Source organism: Delphinus delphis, chromosome 8 (genome assembly GCF_949987515.2).
Source record: "Delphinus delphis chromosome 8, mDelDel1.2, whole genome shotgun sequence".
Classification (NCBI taxonomy): Eukaryota; Metazoa; Chordata; class Mammalia; order Artiodactyla; family Delphinidae; genus Delphinus; species Delphinus delphis.
The window spans coordinates 17,130,684-17,155,123 of record NC_082690.1 but is presented as its reverse complement, the minus strand read 5'-3'; the positions used below and the strand labels follow the sequence as shown (position 1 = coordinate 17,155,123).

The 24,440-nt window shown below is 58.7% G+C and overlaps 2 protein-coding genes across 3 annotated transcripts; both read left to right on the top strand.

Annotated features, from left to right (window-relative positions):
- Positions 1 to 99: 99 nt before the first annotated feature.
- Positions 100 to 16,980, top strand: SIDT2 (SID1 transmembrane family member 2). Of its 2 annotated transcripts, XM_060017898.1 has the most exons (27): positions 100 to 795; positions 2,428 to 2,549; positions 2,860 to 3,024; positions 3,113 to 3,158; positions 3,574 to 3,675; positions 3,784 to 3,867; positions 4,683 to 4,782; positions 4,980 to 5,045; positions 5,976 to 6,069; positions 6,417 to 6,469; positions 7,512 to 7,583; positions 7,730 to 7,810; positions 8,003 to 8,065; positions 8,874 to 8,992; positions 9,293 to 9,366; positions 9,474 to 9,540; positions 10,095 to 10,168; positions 10,313 to 10,436; positions 11,107 to 11,224; positions 11,713 to 11,849; positions 12,051 to 12,159; positions 12,392 to 12,468; positions 12,643 to 12,689; positions 12,951 to 13,056; positions 13,687 to 13,797; positions 15,213 to 15,326; positions 15,400 to 16,980. In XM_060017898.1, the coding sequence occupies exons 1-27, from the start codon at positions 613 to 615 to the stop codon at positions 15,460 to 15,462; spliced, it is 2,571 nt and encodes an 856-aa protein (XP_059873881.1). In that variant the 5' UTR covers positions 100 to 612; the 3' UTR covers positions 15,463 to 16,980. The 2 variants fall into 2 exon arrangements, with proteins under 2 accessions (XP_059873881.1, XP_059873883.1); XM_060017900.1 differs by lacking the exon at positions 8,003 to 8,065.
- Positions 16,981 to 18,593: 1,613 nt separating this feature from the next.
- On the top strand, positions 18,594 to 24,253 carry TAGLN (transgelin). The gene is made up of 5 exons (XM_060017897.1): positions 18,594 to 18,839; positions 22,471 to 22,662; positions 22,766 to 22,943; positions 23,231 to 23,333; positions 23,675 to 24,253. Exons 2-5 carry the CDS (start codon positions 22,483 to 22,485, stop codon positions 23,817 to 23,819), a joined length of 606 nt encoding a protein of 201 aa, XP_059873880.1. The 5' UTR covers positions 18,594 to 18,839; positions 22,471 to 22,482; the 3' UTR covers positions 23,820 to 24,253.
- The last annotated feature ends 187 nt before the right edge of the window (positions 24,254 to 24,440 follow it).

Sequence of the window (24,440 nt, the reverse complement as noted above, 5' to 3'; positions counted from 1 at the left end):
CCCTTTAAATCTGTGTCAGTTTCCCCTGACGTCAGCGGGCGGGCCGGCAGCCCCGCTGTTTACCGCCCCGCGGCGTTGCTCACTCCCCGGAGTTCTGAGCACCGAAGCCGGCGCCCCAGAAACTCGCCGCGCCGCGCGGCGTCGGGTCGCTACCACCTATCACGCCCCTCACCCTCAGACTCTCCTCCTTTCGCGGTCGACCCCGCCGCCGGCTTCCGCTCCCTTCCGCCCTCCCTCCCTCCCTCCCTCGCTCCCCTTTCCCGGCGTCTCCAGGCTCCCAGCAACTAGCCGCCTCCGGGCTGTCACGGCCCTGGCGGGCGTCCGCCGGGTCTCCCAGCTGTGCTCGGCCCCTCGCGAGCTGGGGCCCCTTCCTGTGGCCCGTACCCCAACCCCTCCCCACCCCCTCCCAGCCGCCCCAACCCCTCCCTGGCCGCTGAGAGCGCGTCTGCGGCTTCAGGGGAGGGACCGTTTCCTAATCTCAGGCCGAGGTTAAAGTTCTGGTCCTGGTGAGATGCTGGAAGCTGCGGCCAGAGCCGCAACCCGCCCTGGAGGTGACCTGTCGCTTATCGTCGCCGCCGCCGCTGCCGCCGCCACTGCCGCCCGGCCGGGGCCATGTTCGCTCTGGGCTTGCCCTTCTTGGCACTCTTGGTGGCCTCGGTCGAGAGCCATCTGGGGGTTCTGGGGCCTAAGAACGTCTCGCAGAAAGACGCCGAGTTTGAGCGCACCTACGTGGATGAAGTCAACAGCGAGCTGGTCAACATCTACACCTTCAACCATACTGTGACCCGCAACCGGGTGAGGGAAGGGGCTGGGCTCGGGGCTGGTGGTGAGTGGGCTAGCGGACCAGGGTTCCGCGATGCTGTCAGTCCCCAAGAACAGCCGCCCCACTGGGTTTCCCAGAACCACGCTGGACCCTCTTGCCAGCCCTTCTTCCTTTGCCAGGGATGTTTGTTCTGAAGCTACCAGTGGACAGTTTCTGAAGTTGCCTCTTTCCCATCTTCTCTTTGATCCCTTCCTTTCTACCAGCTGTAGTCTGAGCAGGACTGGCCTGCTCCCTACCCAGCACCCAGAGTCTGACAGTGCTGTGGGGTCTGGGAGCAAGGAAGCAGGCTTGCTACTGGGCTTGGCCCAGAAAACCCCAGGGGGATGAGACAGGCCCAAACTGAAAGGCTCTGCCTCCAGGGAGTTATAGCTGAGACTCCCCAGGGAAATGAATGCAGGACTTCCCAGGCTGCGTTAACTGCTGGGAACTTCCCAGCCCTCTTCCTTCCCTTGGAAAGACAGCTGGCCTTGTAAGTTGAAGGTGGTGGAGGGACAGCCAACCCCAGGTTGGGTGGGAGGGGAGAAGGAGTTTGCCTACCGTGGAGAAGCTTCCTCACCCTGATTTCTCTTTCATTTCTCCCCAGCTGTGAGTTGAACATGGGCACAGCTAGGTCTGGGAAGCCTAGACCCCAGGCAGGGCTGAGATTTGGAGCACTCTTGCAGCCTGGCTCACGGTCTCCTGCTCAGCTCTCACCAGGACTGGATTTACTAAGAAGTGGTGGAGTTCAGAATGGGAATCTGATTTTTTTTTTTTTTTTTTCAGAATGGGGAGGGATTGGGTTTTGATGGCAGGCCAGGATCTGCCTTCAGTGCCTGGTTCTCTGAAGTTTGATCTCATCCAACTTAGAGTCCTTTCTCTTTTTGCCCCCATATGTGGGGTTACCCTGAGAACGGTGGCCTCTATCCGTCTGGGAGGTGCTGCCCTAAGGGCTTGGGTTTCAGCAGCCCAATAACAAGCAATCCCAGGGTTTATTTATTTATTTTTTTTTCTTTAAGCTCCGACTGTCCTATATACTTTCCTCCATAGTGCCAATGGTGGGAGTGTCTCCATTTTATAGAGGGGGATGTTGAGGCTCAGAGATGTGAAGTGACTTTTCCACAGCCCTATCCCTTGGTCAGAGCTAAGGATAGAACTTGGCCTTCTTGGCTTTCAACGATCCCTGTTTCCCCACCTCCCCGTGGCCTCTGGCTGCCAGATGAGTTGTAGAATAGGAACTTCCTGGCTCACAAGGAAGAAGGTTGGGGAGCACTTCTTGCTCTCCCGTGTCCCTGTGTGTGCGCATGTGTGTACATGCACGTGTGTGCAGACGCATGTGTGTGCAGGCATGTGCATCCGTGAACTTTTATAGCAATGGGGTATGCTGGGGATGCCTGAGGTCTCCATTGTGTTTCCCATCCTCTCCCCTAAGTCCCTCCTGGAGTCTGGGGGCTGCTCTGGCAGATGAAGGGGCATAAGGAGCTCCCCAGCTCGACCTGGATGGGGAAAGCACAAAGCCGTCTGCTTGAGGGAGGGCAGAGCTCACAGTCTCTGGAGCCATGTGTTCCCGTGGCAGAATTAGAGTCACCACGGGCTTGACTGAGGGACATTTCCGTGTCATCTTGCAGACAGAGGGCGTGAGAGTGTCCGTGAATGTCCTGAACAAGCAGAAGGGGGCTCCTTTGCTGTTTGTGGTCCGCCAGAAGGAGGCGGTGGTGTCCTTCCAGGTGCCCCTGATCCTGCGAGGGATGTGAGTAGGACCTGGGGACCAGGGAGGGGGGGTAGGCCCAGGCCAGGCCTTGCCCAGAGCCTCACTCAGGGCCTTGTCCAGGGCCCCCGACCACCTGGGTGCCCCTCTGTTTCTCCTCCCCATTCCCCGAGCCAGGAGGCTGGTCAACGGCGCAAGGGCCCAGCCAGCTGACCTGGAGCTTGTCAGCCTAGTGGAGGGGGGTAGGGAGGTAGTGGGACCAGAGCGGAGGAATTGGGGCTCTGCTCCCCTGGAGTGGCATGCTGGCTGTCATGGAACCGCAGTCATGTCTCATCTCTGCCTCGGACCATAGGTTTCAGCGCAAGTACCTCTACCAAAAGGTGGAACGAACGCTGTGTCAGCCCCCCACCAAGAATGAGTCCGAGGTCCAGTTCTTCTACGTGGATGTGTCCACCCTGTCACCAGTCAACACCACGTACCAGCTCCGCGTCAGCCGAATGGATGACTTCGTGCTCAGGTCTGCAGGGGAGAGCGAGGGGGCCACGGGACTGGCCTCCTTCACAAGCTCTGGGAGTAACGGTGGGGGGCTCTTCTCTGCCCCACAGGACCGGAGAGCAGTTCAGCTTTAATACCACGGCAGCGCAGCCCCAGGTAAGACCTCCCTGTCAACGGTCCCTCCAGAGGAGAAATGGGGAAGCTTGAACTTGGGGGTGGGAGTGGTCAGCACTCTTTGCCAGGAGTTTCAGGTTGGTTGTACTCTCCGTGGAGGACTCTCTAGAAGCAGGAGCACTTGCCCTAAGGTGGCAGGGGACAGACAGTATAGGAAGTGCAGAGACATGGGGTCTGGCTGCCATCTTTCCTACTTGCCCCTTGGGCACTGTCCTGAGTGCCCAGCTGAGGTTGAGGGGAGTGGTGTATGGGAAATGGGCCTGCTTGTGGGCAAGGCCTTTCTTCCCAGAGAGCCTCCACTGCCCAACCCTGGGAGGATTCACACTCTTCCCTTCTAGAGGGGCAAAGAGAGCATCCTCATGGGATGGGGCTCTCCCCGCCCTCCCTATGCCCTCAGTACTTCAAGTATGAGTTCCCGGAAGGAGTGGACTCAGTCATTGTCAAGGTGACCTCCAACAAGGCCTTCCCCTGCTCAGTCATCTCCATCCAGGATGTCCTGGTAAGTAACCTGCCCTTTTACTCTCCACCAGTGGATAGCAGGGCTGCTGAAGAGAGGGGACAGGGCCCAGGACCCTGCCCATCTGTCTGTCTCCTCCTCCCTCTGTAGTGCCCTGTCTATGACCTAGACAACAACGTAGCCTTCATTGGCATGTACCAGACTATGACCAAGAAGGCAGCCATCACCGTGCAGGTAGGAAATGGGCGTGGCCCGCTGGGGGATGTGGCCAGGTGGTTAGCTTTCCTAACCCTCTCTTCTTCTCCCCTGCCCCATTCCTACCCTACCCACAGGACTGAGTCTTGGCCGTCCAGTCCCTGAGACTTTGGGTCCCCTTATACATGCAAGCATTGAACCACAATCCCAGTTGCCTTTGGGGACAGGAAAGAGCAGAGTACCCTTTATGGCTGCTCTGTACACGTCATTCACCACAGCTGGGAGAGGAAAGGGCCCTGGCTGGTGTTGAGGGCTGCCCTTGGCAAAGGCTAAAACCTGTGCTGGGGGCAGGGAGGGAGAGGCATGTGTTCAGCTCACGATATCTAGTTGTGCAGCTGACGGAGGCAGCACGGCCCCTCCACTTTTTCTCCTGACTGATGCCCAGGCTATAATAGGGCACCCATGGGTTCCATGATGATGGGGCATACCCTCATTTGCTCACCTGGCAGTAGTGTTAGTGCAGGGTATGGGCTCTGGAGTCAGACGATCCTGGCTCTACCACTTACTGGCAGTGTGACCCTAAGCTGACATCCAACAGGGATAATGATAGTCCTCACTCATAAGGATCTTTGTGAGGATTCAATAAAATAATATATGAGCAAAGAGTTTAGCATAGTGTCTGGCCTGACACTATGTATTCAGGCCAGACAGGGTTAGGTATTCAGAAAAGGATGGTGATGGCGATGACAAATGATGACGGTGCTGTGATGATGGCAGTCATCTTCGTCATCACTGTCCTCACCATCCTCCTCATCGTCACCATCATCGCCATTATCACCGTCCTCATCCTGCAGCGCAAAGACTTCCCCAGCAACAGCTTTTACGTGGTAGTGGTGGTGAAAACTGAAGACCAAGCCTGTGGAGGCTCCCTGCCTTTCTACCCCTTTGTAGAAGGTACATTTTGTGCCCTGGGCCTGGCCAGGGGTGGGAGGGCTTGGACACTTCCCGGGAGGTAAAAGAGCCTGTGTGGCTGATTGATGGATCTGATGGGATGTGGGTTTCTGGCTCCAGACTCTCCCAGGCCTGGTCCCACCAACTCTAGCCAAGCTCCAGGCAGGCGCTGGTTTGCCATTTTGCCATTTTACTTCCAGATGAACCGGTCGATCAGGGGCACCGCCAGAAAACCCTGTCAGTGTTGGTCTCTCGAGCAGTCACGTGTGAGTGTGGGTGGCTGAGTGGGGATGGCCTGGCCACTGGCTCTTCTTTCAGGCCTGGGGTAGGGAGTGTTCTCTGAATGGGAAGGGTAAGGAGGACCTACTCGAGCAGGCTGACAGGGTAGGAAGGAGGAGTGGTCTTGGAGGGCTTCATGACGGGGGGTGGGGGGAGGGAGCGGCGGGAGGGTGAGTAATGTGCTTTGGAGCATCCATGAGTAAAGAGATGGAGGGACTGAGATCTAGATCTGTCTCTGCCACTGTGGGCAGTGTAATCTCATTGAGCCTCAGTTTCCCCATCTCTGTAACAGGAGTAATAGAATGTTAGTCTCTATTAGCCTCACTAAGTCGGCTTAGCACAAAATTAGTAGGAAAGTTCCAGGCCCCTTAGTCATGCTCGATAAATGTTTACTGAGTGATTGAATAGAGCCCTTTGTAAACTGGAAAGTATAAGATAAAAATAAAGGATTGTGGCAGAAGGGGAAAGAAGCTGCCTCTCCTGCATGGATTCCTTATTCAGCACATTTGTTTCCAGTCCCTTCTGTGTGCTTGGTGCTGTGCTCTAGCTGTGGTCCTCAGGGTGCCCCTGTCTAGAGCCTGTTGCTATGCAGGGTGCTGAAGGCTGTGAGGAACCCAGGACAGTCACTGTGGGAGGTCAGGGCAGAGAAAGCCTCCTAGAAGGCACAGCTCCTCAGCTGTGTTTTGAAGGTTAAGTCAAGGAGGGGTCTTGGAGAAAGAAGTAGGGGAGAAAGTTCTAGCAGAGGGAACTGTGTGAGCAGAGCCAGGAATCATGTCGAGTTTGGCATATTGTTGGCACTGGCTGGGTCATTCCACCCGAGGGGAGAGGTGGAGAGAGATGAGCCTGGGCCCTGCGTGCTGTGATGGGCAGGCGTGGAAAGTACTGGTGTATTTTCCTTCCCACTTCCCTGCCCACAGCCGAGGCCTATGTTGGCGGTATGCTCTTTTGCCTGGGCATATTTCTCTCCTTCTACCTGCTTACCGTGCTCCTGGCCTGCTGGGAGAACTGGAGGTAAAGTGGGACCGCTGGGCCCTCCCCTGCTCTGGGGTAGGTCAGGCACGGGGAAATGGCCTGGCAGGATCTGTGTGGCCCTGGATAATCTCCAACCACGAGGCATAGGAATGCAGGTCCCTGTGAGGGTCTGAGGTCCCTGGGCCTCTGCTCTGGAAACCAACCCCTCCCCTCAACCTTCTTCCCAAGCAGGGAGACCCCGCATTGCTTCCCAGCCTGGGAGGACCCCTGGGATCATGGATGGAGGACAGGGTTATGGGGTGGAGAGGGTGGAAGGCAGGCCAGCCCAGCATAGGAGGGATCCTCCGGCTGCCCTTCTGGTTTGTCTCTGGATTCCGTCCCTGCAGGCAGAGGAAGAAGAGCCTTCTGGTGGCCGTGGACCGAGCCTGCCCAGAAAGCGGTACCTCCAGAGGGTCTGGGTTGGTGGGCTGTTTGCTTTGTGGTTTGGTGGGGATAGTGGTGGATGGTTCCCTTGGGGGTTGGAGGAGGAAGGTCCCACTGAGGGCTTCTGGATGTTCAGATAGGGAGTAACACTGTAGGTGGAAATGGGCCTGGGGCAGTGTGCCTGTTGGTCCCTAACGTGCCCGTCTTAAAGACTGTCACTTGATTCATTCAGTGTCTGGGTCTAGGTACGCTGTCTGCCGCTTCAGACAATGCGACTCACCGCCTCTGGGATTATTAACCTTTCGTTCTCTTTCCCCTTCTTCTACCCCTCTCTCTCTATCCTCCCTCCTGCTTGGGACCTTCTCTCTCAGCTTCTCTCCTTGGTAAGCTCCAGGTGCTGTGGGCGGAGGAGCTGGAGTCCAGAGTGGGGAGGGGGAGGGGAAGTAGAGGGGTGTCTGGGTGGGACCCGGGCAGGCCGATGCTGGTCTGTTCTTGCTGCTGGTAACTTAGATGGTCAATTCCTTGACTTTGCTGTCTTTCTAGGGAGGAAAGAGGGGCCTGAGAGTTTCCAATGGGGCAGGTGGTGGTGGTGGGATAGGTGTTTGCTGGTATAGGTGCTTATTCTTTGCTGCCGCCATGGCCCCTCTGTGTCTCTCTTTGGATTCTTCCTTCCCCCTTCTCCCTGGCTTGCAGCCTCTCTCTGCTTCCAAGGCTAAGGGGTCCTTGACTTCTTTCTTTCTTTTTCTTTTTTTTTATGACTCATAAATTATAGTTTATTGAATTTTTAGAAACAGAATAATTAAGCATTGCAAATTTGTTTTAACATTTCTGTTGAAAAACCTTTAAAGTGTATACATACATACTTTAATAACCACAATATACTCTATGATATTTAATTTTTCATGGTAACAAAGGGCTTTGAATATTAATCAATATGCTAAATACTAAACTACTATAATATGTGCAAGAGATTTCCTAGTACATTATTCTCATTTTAGCCTGGTAGCACCCTGCAGGTGAGGAAGGTAATGTAAGGGGTCCCTGACTTCTTGTTGCAGGTCACCCTCGGGTCCTGGCCGATTCCTTCCCTGGCAGCTCCCCGTATGAGGGCTACAACTACGGCTCCTTTGGTACGCGTCCGCACTTGAGCTCATGCTTGCCCACTCGCCGGGTCACCACCTCCAGGGTGGCCTCCTCGGCGCCCCCTGGAGACGGGTCCGGAGTCCCCTGCCCTGAGGTCTCTTCTGCCTGCCTCACCATTTACTATTCCCTACAGAGAATGGTTCCGGCTCCACTGGATCCACCGATGGTCTGGTTGGCAGCGCGGGCCCTGGGGACCTCTCCCACAATTACCAGGGTGAGTGGGCCAGGCGGGGCAGAGCTGTGCGGTGCAGGGCTGGTGCTGGCTGCACGAACCGTGACGGTGGGCGGTTGCCTCTTCTGCCAGACGCTGGAACCAGGGAAGGGCTTGCTGTCTCCCCACCCCTCTCCTCCCTCATCCCTTCCTCCTTGGTCCCACTTCCCCGGTAACTTTCCCTTTCCTTTGAAGGGCACGACCAGTTCAAGCGGCGCCTCCCCTTTGGCCAGATGCGGCAGCTGTGCATTGCCATGGGTAGATGTGGGGAGGGCGAGTGCTGCTCTACCAATCAGCTCCTGCCAGGGCGGTTGACTGGAGCCAGAAGGCTCTAGGACCATAAAGATGCTTTGTGCATGGCTTCCCCATCTAATGCCAATAATTGCTAGCTCGTGTGTCTTTTGAGATAGGCAGGCACTGGCCCCTGATGCTGGCAAGCTGGTACCCCAGCCTCCCCCAGGCCAGATATTCTGGTTGGCTGTTGTGTTTTCCAGCACCTCACTCTCTGGCCTTCTGGGGCTCATGGGCCGGGGTGTCATGTCCTGGCCCTGGGGGCCTTTGGTCAGCAAGGTTACAGGAGGAAGCTTCCGAAGGCACAAGAAAAGAACAGGATAAAGGATTAGAGAGGAGGCAGCCTCTCACCCTTGCCTGCACCCCAGGGCCCACTGGGTCTTTACCCAGTGGGGGCCAAGGCAGTGTCTTCTCAGAACCCACACAGCTGGGCATCTTCTAATCAGCGTGACTTCTGCCAAATTCAGTCCTGCTGCTCGTGTTTGGGGCCCGGGGTCTGCTCGGTGTCCTGGCCTGGAAGCCTAGCTCAGTGAGGCGGCAGGGCTGGAGCGGTCCCTGTTTGGTGGCCTCTTCGCAGAGTCCACCCTTGTTGCCCTCAAGGACTTAGGAGCACCCGATACCTCCTCCCCAGGCCTGAGCCCACCTCTAACCCCGCTCTGAGCCCACAGTTTGCCTCTTCCCACTGCCTAGTAATTGTGACAATTGTCCCAGGTGGGTGGGGACAGACCTTGGGTTCTGTGCCCACTAGGTTACCCTTCTCCCCTTTCTGCCCCAGACCATTCCCTTGATCCTGTGGGCACCCGGCCACGACTGGACTCCATGAGCTCCGTGGAGGAGGACGACTATGACACATTGGCCGACATCGATTCAGACAAGAATGTCATTCGCACCAAGGTGTGACCCCACGTGGGTTGGCCCTGGTCACGGGTTCCCAAGGAAGGGAGATTGTGTGTTCAGCCCCAGCGTATCTCGCCACTGGGTGGCATGTTATGAAAGCAAAGGGAAGGAGCTTGCTGGGGTGGCACAGATTCCAGGGGAAATTGACTCGGCTCCCAGCCCTCTGGACCGCCCAGAACTCGGCCTGCTGGAATTCTGGCCTGTGGGAGGGAGGCCCCCCCATGTCCTCCTCTAACCTGGACGAGAGGGGCTTCTCTGGGGCAGTGGGGCAGGGGGCTCACTCCAGCTTCTCCCCAGCAATACCTCTGCGTGGCTGACCTGGCACGCAAGGACAAACGCGTCCTGCGGAAAAAGTACCAGATCTACTTCTGGTGAGTGGGGGAGCAGGCCGGCCTTCCTGTCATTGGCAGGACGGTGCGGTGGGTTCTCGGGTTCTTCCTCGGTGCTGCCACCTCACCGCCGCCCTCCCACTCCTCAGGAACATTGCCACCATTGCTGTCTTCTATGCACTTCCTGTGGTGCAGCTGGTGATCACCTACCAGACGGTGAGTGGGCAGGGGCCGGCTCCCCAGGGCCCAAGCTAAATGCCCTCGAGGAGCTGCCCCAGGCTGGGACAATGCCCCAGTGCAGAGCCTTCCAGCCTGCGGCTTTGGAGCCAGCACAGGTCCTAGGTCATGGGTCCTGGGTTCCCATCCCAACTCTGCCTTACCAGCTGGGTGGCCTTAAGCAAGTCACTCAACCTCCCTGAGCCTCAGTCGGTTCATCTGCAAAATGGGGGCAGCATGCCAGCAGTGGTGGCCCCTCCCCCAGGTCATGGGGATTTATGAAACAAAAGTGCTGGGACTTTGTAAGTCTCGGTTTCCCTTCCCTCTTCTCTGTACTGTGGGGCAAGAACCTCCGTCATGGTCATGCCTCAGGGTTTTCAGCCACACCTAGCGAGGGGGGCAGTGACTTTACCAAAAGTGGGGCTTGCTGGTGTCACGTGCGCACGCCTGCTGGCCGTGGCGGCACCTCCCATCCGTTGCAGAACGTGACTGGTGGTGGCGCAGGCTGTGGACTGAGGCACTTTAGCAGTGCCCCCTCCCTGCTCCCGCTGCAGGTGGTGAATGTCACAGGGAACCAGGACATCTGCTACTACAACTTCCTCTGCGCCCACCCTCTAGGCAACCTCAGGTGGGGATCCACTTGGGAGGAGGCCCCTTTTCCCGTCGTACGGTGAACCAGGGCAGGGGCAGGGGCTCTGCGAATGCCCGCCTCGGGTGGGGAAGTGGCCAGGGCATGAGGCCGAGGCAACGTGCCCGCTGTCGCCCCTTCCAGCGCTTTCAACAACATCCTCAGCAACCTGGGGTACATCCTGCTGGGGCTGCTCTTCCTGCTGGTCATCCTGCAGCGCGAGATCAACCACAACCGGGCCCTGCTGCGCAACGACCTCTACGCCCTGGTGAGGAGCGCTCGCCTGCCCGCTGAGGCCTCAGGCCCAGACCCTTCCTAGCAGGCAGGGCCCTGCCCAGCCCTACCCAGCCCAGCCCAGCCCAGCCCAGCCCAGCCCTGCCCAGCCCTGCCCTGCCCTGCCCTGCCCAGCCCTGCCCAGCCCAGCCCTGCCCAGCCCAGCCCTGCCCAGCCCAGCCCAGCCCAGCCCAGCCCTGCCCTGCCCAGCCCTGCCCTGCCCAGCCCTGCCCAGCCCTGCCCAGCCCAGCCCTGCCCAGCCCAGCCCTGCCCTGCCCTGCCCAGCCCTGCCCAGCCCAGCCCAGCCCTGCCCAGCCCTGCCCAGCCCTGCCCTGCCCAGCCCTGCCCAGCCCTGCCCAGCCCTGCCCTGCCCTGCCCAGCCCAGCCCAGCCCAGCCCAGCCCAGCCCTGCCCAGCCCAGCCCTGCCCAGCCCAGCCCTGCCCTGCCCTGCCCAGCCCTGCCCAGCCCTGCCCAACCCTGCCCTGCCCAGCCCTGTCCAGTCTTATCCTGCCCAGCTTTGTTGTGCCCAGCCCGGCCCTGCCCTTGCTAAATACCCACTCTACCCCCCATCCCACTCCTTTCTCATGATCTCCCTCTTTAGGGCCCCTTCCTTCCTCCCTTCTCGCCTTACCTCATCTCTCCCTTCCCTTCTCTCTCCGAAACAGGAATGTGGGATCCCCAAGCACTTTGGCCTCTTCTATGCCATGGGCACGGCCCTGATGATGGAGGGGCTCCTTAGCGCTTGCTATCACGTCTGCCCCAACTATACCAATTTCCAGTTTGGTGAGCGGGGCCTCCCTCTTCCCTGGCTGAACCTCAACAGGAATCTGCCTGAGTCTGCCACCCCCATTCACCCGCAGGGATTGGGATCCCCAAGATACAGCCATGTGGGCGACTCCAGGGCTGGAGGACCTGTGTGAACACGCATCCTAGCTTGTAGAACATAAGCGTCTGGATGCTGTTTCATACATCTGTCAAGCCTTTCCTGTGGAAAGGCACGTGCACGCACTGAGAAAACAAAGATAATTAAGATGCAGTCCCCGACCTCAGAGTGCTCGGACTAAGTTGTCCTTGTCGTCAGGGGAAGTCATACTGTGGGTGACAGCCAGTGGGGCGGCAGTGGGGCGTGGCAGGGACAGTTAAGGAGCTGCAGTTCAAGCGCCAGCCCGCCACCAGCTTGCTCAGTGGCTGTGACGAGGTGTGGGGACCGGGGTTCCATGCCCGGGCTCCGCAGATGTTTCCGTAGCTCACATCCACGTCCCTCCACCTAGACACGTCATTCATGTACATGATCGCGGGGCTCTGCATGCTGAAGCTGTACCAGAAGCGGCACCCAGACATCAACGCCAGTGCCTACAGCGCCTATGCCTGCTTGGCCATCGTCATTTTCTTCTCTGTGCTGGGCGTGGTGAGGCCCCGGCCTGCTCTGCTCACCTGTAGGAAAGGTGCACACGTGTGCACACACCCCCGTCCACCCCTGCAGGAGAGAGCCCTGCTCCTTCCCTAAAGTGCCCTCCCAGCCTGGTGGGCTTAGAGCCGGCTCTCCCAGAGGAAGGGCGGGCCGGGAGAGCAGCTTTCTCCTCAGCCCTGCCTTTGGTGGCCCCAACAGGTCTTCGGCAAAGGGAACACAGCATTCTGGGTCATCTTCTCGGTCATTCACATCATTGCCACCCTGCTCCTCAGCACACAGCTCTATTACATGGGCCGCTGGAAGCTGGGTGAGCGCTCGCCTGGGGCCTGCTGGGGTTGGTGGCCTCGGGGACCTGGTCTCACGGGAGGCTTTTGGGTTCTGCCCTCTCACAGGGGGCCCAGGGGAGTCACTGGGTACGAAATTCAATGAGGCCTTGGCACAGCTGTGCCCCCGAGAGGCCCTGGGTCCTCTCAGCTGGCACAGACCAGGGGCCGGGACAAAAGGGTGCCCGTGCCTTTCAGCACCTTCCCTTCTTATAGACTCGGGGATCTGCCGTCGCATTCTCCACGTGCTCTACACGGACTGCATCCGGCAGTGCAGCGGGCCCCTCTACGTGGTACCTGCCCAGCTCCCCGGGCCCCTCCTCCTCTATCTCCACTCTTCCTCTTCCCTCCACTGGGGGGCACTCGGAGCGCAGCTGAGAGCCCAGGGGCGGGGTGGGGACCCTCTGACGGGCCTCCCTCCACTTCTCTCCCTGTCTCTCAGTTCCCCTGTCTCTGCTTCCCTCCAGGACCGCATGGTGCTGCTGGTTATGGGCAACATTATCAACTGGTCACTGTGAGTCCGGCCATCATCTGTGTAGCCAGGCTGGGTGGGCAGCTCGACGCTTGGCCAGCCATGGGCTTCTGTGGGGAACATGGACAAATTTGGGCATGAGACATGGGGGCTGGAGAGAGAGGTGTTGGCCCCTGGGGTTCTAGAATCTTCTGTGGGCCTCTGAACCCAGCCCCACATCCTCATAAAACATGGGTTGGTGGGGAGGGAGAGCCCTTTCCTTGCTCCTCCCCTGCTTCACCAGCTCTTCCTCCCTCCTGCCAGGGCTGCCTATGGGCTCATCATGCGTCCCAATGATTTTGCCTCCTACCTGTTGGCCATCGGCATCTGCAACCTGCTTCTTTACTTTGCCTTCTACATCATTATGAAGGTGAGCGGGGCTGTCTGAGCCCCTCAGCCAGCGGCTCTACCTTGTGGGGAGGGAGATGGGCACAGCCTCCCTGGGGCAGCACCAAGAGGGAGTGAGAATTTTTCTGTCCATCCCTCCAGGCTACTGAGTCTTGAGGAGGGGAGAGGCTAGTCTCTTGCACGTACTCCCCGGGAGCCAGCTATATCCTCAGACCCGTTTCCTGAGCCCCTTCTGTATTCTAAGTATGGCCCGTAGAACTGGTAGCACTTGAGGCCACAGCTGGCAAGAGCCCCGTTCTGTGGAGAAGGGGTTGAGGAGGTGGGGCTTGCTGAGTCTGTGTTGGGCTTGGGCCTCCGAGGGCTAGGTGCTTCCCAAGGGCCCCTCGTGCCATCCACCGTGAGAGGAGCCCCCAGGCCGTACACCCCCCAGCACAGGGTTCTGGGCACATGGATGGAGGCCCAGCCAGGGTGGGCCTCAGGGGTGAGGACACCAGGCTGCTAGTGTGGGGACCAGTTGAGCTGTGTAGGGTGATGGGATGGATCCAGGAAGACTTCCTAAAGCATCCATCCTGAAAGCCTGGGACGGCGCTTCCAGGGCAGGCCAGGAAGTGGCGCAGGGCCCTCAGGCTGCTCTTCCCCGTCTTCCCCCCAGCTCCGGAGCGGGGAGAGGATCAAGCTCATTCCCCTGCTCTGCATCATCTGCACCTCGGTGGTCTGGGGCTTTGCACTCTTCTTCTTCTTCCAGGGGCTCAGCACCTGGCAGGTGAGTGGTCCTCCTGCCAAGAGGCTACGGGAGTCGCCCACAGGCTCATCGTGAGCCCACAAACAGCCAGTTCTCTTTTCAAAAATTGTTTGTGAGCATCGCCCGTGCTTTTCACAGCTGCTTTCTCATTTCGTCCTCCTACCGTTCACCACGCCAGTGTGGAAGTATCCCCATTTTACTTATGAGGCAGTGGAGGCTCAGACAGACCCAGTGACCTGCCCAAGGTCACACAACCAGTGGTGGCACAGCTGGGGTTTGAAGCCAGAGGTGTCAGGCTCTTCCCTCTGCCTCGTAGGGCACCTGCTGTGATCAGAACGACGTCTGGCAGCGTCTCTGCCTTTGAAGCACTTACAATCTAGTTCCAGAAAGAGAGAGACTGTCAGTTCCTGGCTTTTCTTTACAATATAGTACAATGAAGGGTAATAGACTAGACAGGTAGGGGATGTGTAGGAGGGCAGAGGACAGAAAGGCTTCTGTGAGTTAGGAGGTCCAGGAAAGCTGCTTAGAGGAGGCAGGGCTTGCTCTTGGCCTTTAGAGACCCTGGCTGATGGGGAAGGGCCCTGTGGCCCAGAGGTGCCGTGACTTGAGTAACGAGGCAGAGGCAGCTTAGGGGTCAGTGACTGCATTCGCTTGGGAGCCGGGTAAAGACCGTGAGCTCCTTGAGGGCGCTGCGGAGCTTTCTTGGTCATCTCTGTGGTCTCAGCATATGGCACGGACGGCCCCCAGACACAGAGTGAGGTCCAGCCAGTGTTTGCTGGACGGAGGTTGGGGAGATAATGGCGGACCTCGAGGGCCTCGGGTCATGGCCCACAGGTCCTGGCTACTATCACCCTCGGGCGGGGCCGTGTGAGCTGACAATAGTGCTTTGGAGAGAAAGTGAGCCGGGAGGAGCCCTGGAGGACTGATTGGAGCCGGGGGCGGAGTCCAAGGCCGGGAACGGAGTTAGGAGGCTTTGGTGGCCTTCTAGTCCTTCAAGGGAATCATGACCAGTGCTCTCAGGGAGCAGTCTGCAACTAAAGGCCAATTCTTAGGTGTGGGAGATGAGGGCAAGGGGTGAGCCTGAAAAAGGGTGCTCTCCACGGGCTTCCCTGGTGGCGCAGTGGTTGGGAGTCCGCCTGCCGATGCAGGGGACACGGGTTCATGCCCCGGTCCGGGAGGATCCTACATGCCGCGGAGCAGCTGGGCCTGTGATCCATGGCCGCTGAGCTTGTCCGGAGCCTGTGCTCCGCAACGGGAGAGGCCACGACAGTGAGAGGCCCGCGTACCACAAAAAAAAAAAAAAAAAAAAAGGTGCTCTCCAGCCTAGGGCTGGGGCTGGGAACTGGGAACAGAGAGTGCCTGGAGGGGATGGGAGCTGGTCTGGCCCAGCCTCCCCTGGGCGGTGTCAGCAGGCAGCTCTCCCTGTTCCACCCCAGAAAACCCCTGCAGAGTCCCGGGAGCACAACCGGGACTGCATCCTCCTCGACTTCTTTGATGACCACGACATCTGGCACTTCCTCTCCTCCATCGCCATGTTTGGGTCATTCCTGGTATGTCGGGGAGGCTGGAGAGGAGGCGGAGGTGGCCTCCTTTCCTGGGCTTGACTCCGCATCCGCCCTCCAGGTGTTGCTGACACTGGACGACGACCTGGACACAGTGCAGCGGGACAAGATCTACGTCTTCTAGTGGGAGCCGGGCCCTTGCTTCTCTCACTGGGCCCTTAGCTCCTCTGCCGCACTGCCCAGAGCCTCCGTAGTGCCAGGGGCGTGAGTCCCAGCCCTGCTGCCCAGTGCCAGGTGGCCGTGGGACAGCGAGGTCCAGCCCAGGCTTGGCCCAGGACAGTCACAGGGTGGCCTTGCGCCTTGTTCCTGCCCTCTGCCGGGGAGGAGGCCTGCCCCCCTGAAACCCTGGATGTTGGCCAAATTGCTGTTTTCTTCTCAGTGTTGGGGCCCTCCGCAGGTCCCTGTCCGTCAGCTCTCTGTTTGTCATCTGCAGAAGAAAGGAGGGAAGTGTTGCCTGCCCATCTCATGCCTTGCATTCTGCCCATCCTTCCCCTCCCCCCTGGCCTGGGACCCAAAGCCCTTTCTTCTTCCCCGAGCTTCCACTCCAGGGCCCTGGTCTGGGACCTGATTCTCTGTCCTGCACCAGGGTTCTCTCCACCACTCCTGGGTCTGCATCTGGCTGCCATCACTGCCCACTCAGCTCAGCCAGGATGGATGGGGCTGTCGGATTTTGGGGACCGGCCAGCTGGTGCTGGGCTTTTGGTGCTAAGGCCTGCGAGGGGTCCCAGGCAGTGCTGCCTCCTACCTCTGACCTGTGCTCAGGGCTGGCTCTTTAGCAACGAGCGTCAGCCCACATTGTCAGAACCACCTTTGATCGAACGACTGAATTCAGAGGTCACTTTCGTATCCCGTCAGCTCCCAGACTGATGTTGGCACCAGGATTGGAGGGAAAAAGCAACTCACTTTCCTTCCCTTCCTTTTTCTTTCCAGGCCCTTAGTCCTGCCAAGCCCCAGTTGGGGGCCTTTCAGTGCCATTGACACTGCCCGAGAATGTCCAGAGGCGAAGGAGGGGAGATACAAAGAGCCCAGCCCGGCCCGCCGCCTCCACGGCCACGGGAGCCCCAGTGCCTATCTTAGAAAGGGGCTCAGGGAAGGGACATGACATTCCCCTCTATGTCCCTGGTCCAGCCTCACTCTAGGACCCAGGGCTGGCTTCTAAGTTTCCGTCCAGTCTTCAGCCAAGTTCTGTGTCAGTCGCACACATGCACACATATGAAATCTTGGAGTTTACACTGAGTTGCCCCAGCTCCGGTTCCCCTGGCTGCTCTGCGCCTTGGATCCTCTTCGCCCTACCTGGTCTGTTCTAGATGCCAAGGTCGGGGGAGGTCAGGTCGGGCCTCTGCCTTGGGGATGGGAATGTGTTTTATTCTCCTCAGCTTGTTTTTATAGCTCTCCTTTGGGCTGGGGAGAGGAGGAGGGAGGGTCTGGATCTTTTTTCAGAGCTCCGTTTAATGTCTTTCCATGCTATGGTTGCATTTCTGTTTTCTATGAATGAGTCTGCATTCAATTAAAGAAACAACCAGATGCAGTTCTTGGGCCCATCTTTGCTCCCTCTTTCTGGGTGAAGATGTTGAGAATGATGGGTGGGGCAGGGCGCCCCCATTTCCCAGGTCTTCTGGTCTACCTTTCTCTTCCAAGCCCCAGTCCCATCGGGAATAGCAGTCCCTCGATGCCCTCACGTTTTTTTTCTCTCCTTTGAGCAACGGCATCAATTCAGTCACCATTTACCAGGGGCCTGCTCCATGCCAGGTGCCATGAGGGTGGAGAGGATAGCATAGTGAAAAAGCCTTAGCTGTGCCATCTCACCTCCGAGAGTCTCCCCTTACCTGGCAAATAGCAGCAGCCTCTGCCCACCTGGTCCCCACCCACCAGTCAGACGAGCTTCACTTCTGATCTGAGCCTCTCGCAGCTCGGCGGGCTGCAGGCCGCAGGCACAGGCAGTACTCCCTGACCTGCTTTAATGGACAGGTGGTACTCTGGAAACACCAGATGGTGATGGATGGTGGGAGAGTGGGCATGTGGCTGACATGCAGGCTCCAAGAGGAAGGAGATTTGAAATGACCCTGGAAGGTTGATTTAGATTTCCGCAGGCTAAGGAGGACAAGATGGGGAGCGAGTGGGGGTGGGAGCGGGCGGGGAGCAGGGAAGCTGGTGAATTCAGAACACAACCGGAGGTCTGAGCTCCTCTCTAGCCGATCCCCAGCTCCTCTCCGTGCTCTTCCCCGCAGATGCCACTAGGGGGCAATATAGCTCTTCGCACCACTAGGCTCTGGCGTCGGGAGCTGGCTGTGGTGGGCAGACCCTCCCTAGACTGCCTGGCCGGGCCGTCCCTCTCCTGGTGGTGCTGGGTGTGTGGTGGAGAGTGTTAGCCCCTCCCTGCCAGGCTGCCCTAGGATGGGGTGGTGCCACAGCAGGCAGGCCAGAGACCCCACTGGGGGCCTCTCACCTTTCTTCACTTCCTATCCGTTCCCGGTACCCCACCACCACCCCCGAAGCAAGATTTGAGCAGATCTCCTTCCTGGGTGATGGGGTCCAGTCTGTTTTCCAGGGTAGGTAGGGACTGTTTAAAAGGGAGGAAGGGATGACAGCAGCCTCTGAACCTCCTACCCCAGTGTTGGTGTCTCAGGCCCTAGAGACCCCCTGGATGGGGCCAGGGTCAACTGAGCTGTTGCGGAACCCTCAAATCCCACCCCCAGCTAAAGCGTGGAACTCAAGACCCACCCCAACTGTAAACTTAACCTGAGCAGGGGGCGGGGTGGTCGGCAGGGATGCCCAGGTTCTGCCACTCAAGACTTACCACGTGACCTTGGGTAAGATGCACTCCGAGCCCTTGTTTCCTCATTTGTAAAATGGGATAGTAATTTCGCTGTCACGATGCAGCTGTGAGTATGAAACGAGCGGATGTGCAAAGTGCCCGGTATGTAGCCCGTCCTCAGTAAAGGTGAGTTCCTAGCTCCTACTGGAGCCAAAAGCCCCTGGAGGAGAGCGTGGCTGCTTAGTCCCCCACAAACCTCAGGGAGGGGGGCCCCTAGCCTCTTTCCTCTTTCCCTGGACGGCCCCCTCTTGAATTTCCCCCTCCCATCAAACTCGGAGGCAGGAAACAGTGTTGAAGGAGCAGCCGTAAGTCCAGACAGCAGGGAAAGCCTTCACGGTCCTGTCCATAAAAGGCTTTTCCCGGCTGTTACCCGCCGGCAGCGCGGCCCCGCCCCCGCCCGCTCCATCTCCAAAGCACGCAGAGAATGTCTCGGGCAGCCCCCGGTAGACTGCTCCAACTTGGTGTCTTTCCCCAAATATGGAGCCTGTGTGGAGTCACTGGGGGGGCTGGGGGTGGAGAAGGAGCCAGTTTCCTCTAGCAGGGAGGGGACCGGGGCGAGCCAGCAGCGGGGAGGCTGACATCACCGCGGTGGCAGCCCTTTAAACCCCTCACCCAGCCAGCGTCCCGTCCTGTCTCTCCAAGTCCAGACAGAGCTCACTCCTTCCTGCGAGCACCAAGGAACGCCTGTAAGTACATCTGTCCCGGGGATGGAGGGGAGTTGGTCTGGGGCTTGGCAGTAGCGGTGGGTGTATCGCTGGCAAGGCCTCGGGTGCCCTGCCTGGGGCAGCCCACCCTCTTCCAGCACGCATTCCTAATCTCCACCTGCGGAGCTGGTCCTAGCTTGATGGGTGGGATGGGATTGCCAGAGTCCCGTATCTCTTAGACTGGGCAGCCTTGGGCTCACTGAAATGCCCAGGGAGACTTGGCTGGTGCAGAGGGATTGATGGTGGAAACCTGGGAACTGGGGTGAGGGAGGCTCCCCATTTTCAGCCATAGTCACACCCACGGGGGTGTGATAGGCTCCAGGTGGTGTTGGTTTAGACCCAGGTCTTGTAGTCTGCTATCTACCTGGGAGGATGTCCGAGGAGGTGAGGAGGCGCGTGGTACACCAGGGCTGGGGAGCAGTGTCCCACGGGTGGGTCCCCAGGTCCTGAGCAGCATCAGAGAGCCCCTGGGTAGCCACTGCGGCAGTGGGCAGGACCACAAGACTCGTCTTCTGGAACAGGCTGGGGTGGCAGGGTGCAGGGCCAGTGAGAGAGCTGCCTTTCCAGGCACACAGCTCCCTCCATACTCTGAGTGGGAGCCCCTCCCACCCCCACCCCGGGCAGAGGAGTGGGGGTGAGCACCTCCAGGAGCTTTGGAATGATAGCCTGGGTGGTGCGGGCAGGGCCTTCCCCAAGGGTCTGGCTGCTTCCCCTCAGTGGTGGCTCTTCAAAGGGCAGCAGTGAGTCGGAAAGGTCTCCTCTGTCCCCAGAATTCAGATGAGCCACCCCTCCTGCCTTCTCAGATCCACGTGTGCGCATCCTACGTGCTGTGTTTTATTCTGAAGAGAGAGGGGCACAGCAGTCCTGCAGAGACCCCTGGTTCTGCCAGTTTTTCTGGGTTCCTGCTGGTGCCAGCTTTGCAGTTGGGCTTGTATTTTTCTCAGGGGAGGGGAGGCTGATGGAGCCGCAGGCTAGGAGGGTCAAAGCAGAGCCTCAGGCTGCCCTGTCTATCCTGTCCCAGGGGGCTTTGCCTAGAAAGGCCCCTGGGTGGGCCGCCCTGCCGCCCTCACCCTCACCCTCTCCTCACCCCTCCCCTCCCCAGCAGCTCCAAGGTGGGCCTGGGGAGGGCTTTGTCAGAGGACTTTGAGGGATTCTTGGAACCCTCCACTTTCAGACTCTACCAGGAGGGAGGCGGGGGTGCCTTTCATCCCCCTTCTTTGTTCTGATCAAAACCCAAATGTTGTCTCTGGATCTAGGGGCCGCAACTTTGTGTACTTGTCACTGTGAGCCTTGACACCTTGACTGTCCTGAATCTCCTGAGACCGGAAGCTAGGGGTGGGGGACACACTGCTGGCACCCTGTTCCTCACGGGCCCAGCGCGAGGTCTGGGAGGGGAAGGCAGATGGGAGGGGAGGTGGGGAGGGGAAGGCAAGAAGGTCTGGGCATGGAAGGTGGGGAGGGTGGTGGTGCCTGGACCACAGGGATGAACCTTGCCTGCCTGGGATGGGACGGTGAAGGCTGAGATGAGGAGGGAGGGTGGGAGGCCAAGACGAAGGATGGCCTGGTCCCAGCTGCTTGTGTATTTTGACCACAGTTCTTCACCCAGGAGTCCTCGGGAGGTTGGGAAGCAGGGATGAGACACACAGCGGGGTGGGGAAGGGAGGGACTTGGCCTTTGAATTCTTTGGCCCTCACTTTACAAATAAGGAAACAGACTCAGAGAGAAGTGAGTTGCCCGGTGGCTGGAATTTAGAGGAGCCCTTCTTCTGTTTTGTTTTGTTTTTTTTTTTTTTTTGCGGTACGCGGGCCTCTCACTGCTGTGGCCTCTCCCGTTGCGGAGCACAGGCTCCGGACGTGCAGGCTCAGCGGCCATGGCTCACGGGCCCAGCCGCTCCACGGCATGTGGGATCCTCCCGGACCGGGGCACGAACCCGTGTCCCCTGCATCGGCAGGCGGACTCTCAACCACTGCGCCACCAGGGAAGCCCCCTTCTTCTGTTCTTCCTCTCAAATTTCGTTGTCCCCTCAGGGAATGATTTTGAACAGGGGTGGAGGCTGCAGCTGGAAGAACACTTACTGTTTTTCACCATTTGGTCAGGGGCTGGCTCTCCCAGGTCGCTACCAGGAGACCAGCTCTGGGGACAAAGGACTGACATTTTGAGGAGCTCCGCTGAGGGGCAGGCAGTGTGTTCGGTAGCCACAGACAGGGCCTCATGGAATGTTCCCAGCCCTCTGGGGTAGATAACATTATCCTCACTGCAGAGACGGGGCATTCGAGCTCAGAGGAGTTGTCGGTTGCAGGGAAAGAAGGGCCGGGCAAGTGCAGTTTGGCGGCTGAGCTGGGCCCATGTGAAGCGATGATGTTCACTGCCTCCCCTGGGGGTGGGTGGGGAGAGGGACTCAGCTCTGATAAGACAGGGAGTTGAGGAAACGCGCTGACTACCTCCATCCGCAGACCATTCTCTCCTCCCAACCTCCGACCTCTCTGAGGGCCAGGGGATGGTTTGGCCTCGTTTGGTTCCTCTTCGAAGGGTGAACTCTGGCACCACCCCAGGGTGATACCTGAGGCAGGTCAGGTTCCTCCTGGCTGGCCGCATGCTGGTCTGCCCAGCGGCCTGCCTGCCTGGCCCTGCTCCTGCAGCCTCCCCTCCCTTGGTAGGGTTCTCCTGAGCGAGGCCAGCCCCAGGCCCTAAGGCAGCAGCTGCTGCTGGTCTGGACGGGGAGGGCTTCCCATGCTCTGGTTGGCAGATTCTTGGCTCACGTCCCTGGAGAGCTCTGTCTTCCTGGTTACTCAGGCTCCCACCGTGGTGAGAGCCTGAGGGCACGAGGGCCAGCCGGTGGGTATGCCAGCTCGCAGCCCTCGCTCATCTGGCTCCCCGGGGAAATGCAGCTTCTTGGCCCAAAGCTCTTGGGCTTTGCTGGTTTCCTAGCCCTTTCCAGGGGTGGGTAAGCTTCGGCCTCTGTAGCTGCAGGCAGGAGGCTGAGCTGAGCTGGTAGAGAGGCTGAGTGCTGGAGTTCCCACTTCTGGGAACCTCCATAACTTTGGGCAGAGCTGCCAAACCGCCTCACTGGACAAAGACATCTGCTGGCTTTCTTTTGAGGGGCAATGTGACCTCTTCCGAAAGGCCTCTGCAGTGCCTCCATGGTCAATCTTGGCAAAGAAAGAATGCTCTAGACCAGGGGTTATCAAACCCATGGGCTAAGTACAGCCTGCCATCTGTTCGTGTAAATAAAGTTTTATTGGAACAGAGCCATGCTCACTTGTTTACACACTGCCTAAAGCTGCTTTGGTGCTACAGTGGCAGGGACCTTATGGCCTGCAAAGCCTAAAATATGACCATCAGTAAAATGACTGTCTGGTTATTTACCAAAAAAGTTTACTAACTCCTGCTCTAGACTGCCAAAGATCTGGCCTCCAAGTTCAGAGAGGCTCCGTGGACTGAGGGGATGAGCTGGCCCGGGTGAGCAGTGCCATGGAAACAAAACCAGGAAGCAAGGGGAGGTAGATAACCGGCTAGGGTGGTTGCCCAACACAGAGCTGGAAGACCTGCCCGGCACCAGGGACAGCAGAGCTGTTCTCTGAGCCTCTCCCTCCTCCGGCTTGTGCTGCTTTAGCTCCCCGCTAACATGGCCAACAAGGGTCCTTCCTACGGCATGAGCCGTGAAGTGCAATCCAAAATCGAGAAGAAGTACGACGAGGAGATAGAGGAGCGGCTGGTGGAGTGGATCATAGCGCAGTGCGGCCCCGACGTGGGGCGCCCAGACCGTGGGCGTGTGGGCTTCCAGGTCTGGCTGAAGAATGGCGTGGTGAGTGGCACCCGGGGCAGGGGGGCTGGGTCCATGCCATCCTGCCGGAGTTGTGGGGCAGAACCCCCAAACTGAGTGCCAAGCTACCTTCTACACCCGGCAGATTCTGAGCAAGCTGGTCAACAGCCTGTATCCGGATGGCTCCAAGCCGGTGAAGGTGCCTGAGAACCCGCCGTCCATGGTCTTCAAGCAGATGGAGCAGGTGGCTCAGTTCCTGAAGGCAGCTGAGGACTATGGTGTCACCAAGACTGACATGTTCCAGACTGTTGACCTCTTTGAAGGTACAGAGAGAAAAGGGGTGGAGGCAGGTGGGGGACAGGAGGGTGAGGCAGGGACGAGGGATGATCAAAACTGCCATGATGATGGCTCTGCACAGCAGGAGTGGGATACGCCAGGAGAACCCCACACCCGCAAGGGCGTACCCTGGGATCTACTGTGCCTCTTTCGATTTTAGGACCAACTCTGCCCCGGGTTGGCCAATTTTCTGAGAGGTGTGGGCAGGCTCTGCCTTGGAGTCCTGTTTACACAGTCCTGAAGATCATTTCCCCTCCCCTCTTTCTACTCACAGGCAAAGACCTGGCAGCGGTGCAGAGGACCCTGATGGCCCTGGGCAGCTTGGCAGTGACCAAGAACGATGGACACTACCGTGGAGATCCCAACTGGTTTATGAAGTACGCGGCCACCAGGGTTTCCCTGCACCCTGAGCTTGGGTCTCTGCAGGAGACGGGCTAACCCTTTAGTACAGTGATTTGGGGAAGCAGATAGCCAGGAAGGTATGAACTGAAAGTCTAGGATGGGGGGAAATGGGTCCCTACTACTTCTTGACTCCTCCCTTTCTACCCTCCTGTCTCAGCCAGTCTCCATAGCCTGTGCTGTGGGGCAAGCTAGATAAGGAAACGAGTGGTGAAATGGGGAGGGAATGGGATCGGCCTAGGAAGTAACACAGGAAACCAAAGATGGCTGGAAAACACACAGTCCTGGCAAGTCTTTGACCTGGTTCCTCCTCTCCTAGGAAAGCCCAGGAGCATAAGAGGGAATTCACAGAGAGCCAACTGCAGGAGGGAAAGCATGTCATCGGCCTACAGATGGGCAGCAACAGAGGGGCCTCCCAGGCTGGCATGACAGGCTACGGCCGACCTCGGCAGATCATCAGTTAGAGGTGGAGGGCTGGCCCCCGGCCCCGCCCTCACCCAGCTCGCCGGCCGCAGCCCTCCCGCCTCGCCAGCCTCACCCACACCCGTGTAGCTCCTTCAGCCCCGGCCAAGCTTCGAGGCTCCGTCACTGAGCAAAGGTGACTGCACTTGGGCAGCTCGCCCGCACCCCTCAGCCTCAGCCCAACTTCTGACCCCAAAGCACTGCTCCCCTGGCCCACCTCCCAGCTTCCCGGCCAGCTCCACTGTCTCTCCCTCCCGGGCCGAGCAGGGGAGACGTGGGCTGGCAGTGGCCTGGGTGTGGGCAAGTCCACCGTCCTCCTGGGCGGCTGACGCTCATAGAAGGAGACCCAGGCCAACCGCCCCCGGGTTTTTTGCTGGAATATTTTGGGGGTTGAAATTCAAAAGGAAAAAAAAAAAAATACATCAATCTTTTCTCAGGCCTGGCTGGCAGCGTCTGATTTGCCCTACTCACTTCCGTTCCGGTTACAGGAAATCTGAGCAGGGAACAGGCCGGCAGCTCGGGTTGACGTGTGTTCCTGGCTGCCATCCTCTGAAGGACCCCTCGAGTTCCAGGATTTCAGGGGCTGGGAGAGGAGAGTGAATCTCGGGACTGAAGGGAACGAG

Coding starts and splice junctions, on each gene's coding strand:
- SIDT2 (XM_060017898.1), top strand. CDS start 613: ATGTTCGCTCTGGGCTTGCCCTTCTTGGCACTCTTGGTGGCCTCGGTC. Junction 6,470..7,511: donor CCGAGCCTGCCCAGAAAGCG/GTACCTCCAGAG, acceptor TTCTTGTTGCAG/GTCACCCTCGGGTCCTGGCC. Junction 7,584..7,729: donor CTACAACTACGGCTCCTTTG/GTACGCGTCCGC, acceptor TATTCCCTACAG/AGAATGGTTCCGGCTCCACT.
- TAGLN (XM_060017897.1), top strand. CDS start 22,483: ATGGCCAACAAGGGTCCTTCCTACGGCATGAGCCGTGAAGTGCAATCC. Junction 22,944..23,230: donor GACTGTTGACCTCTTTGAAG/GTACAGAGAGAA, acceptor TTCTACTCACAG/GCAAAGACCTGGCAGCGGTG. Junction 23,334..23,674: donor GATCCCAACTGGTTTATGAA/GTACGCGGCCAC, acceptor CTCCTCTCCTAG/GAAAGCCCAGGAGCATAAGA.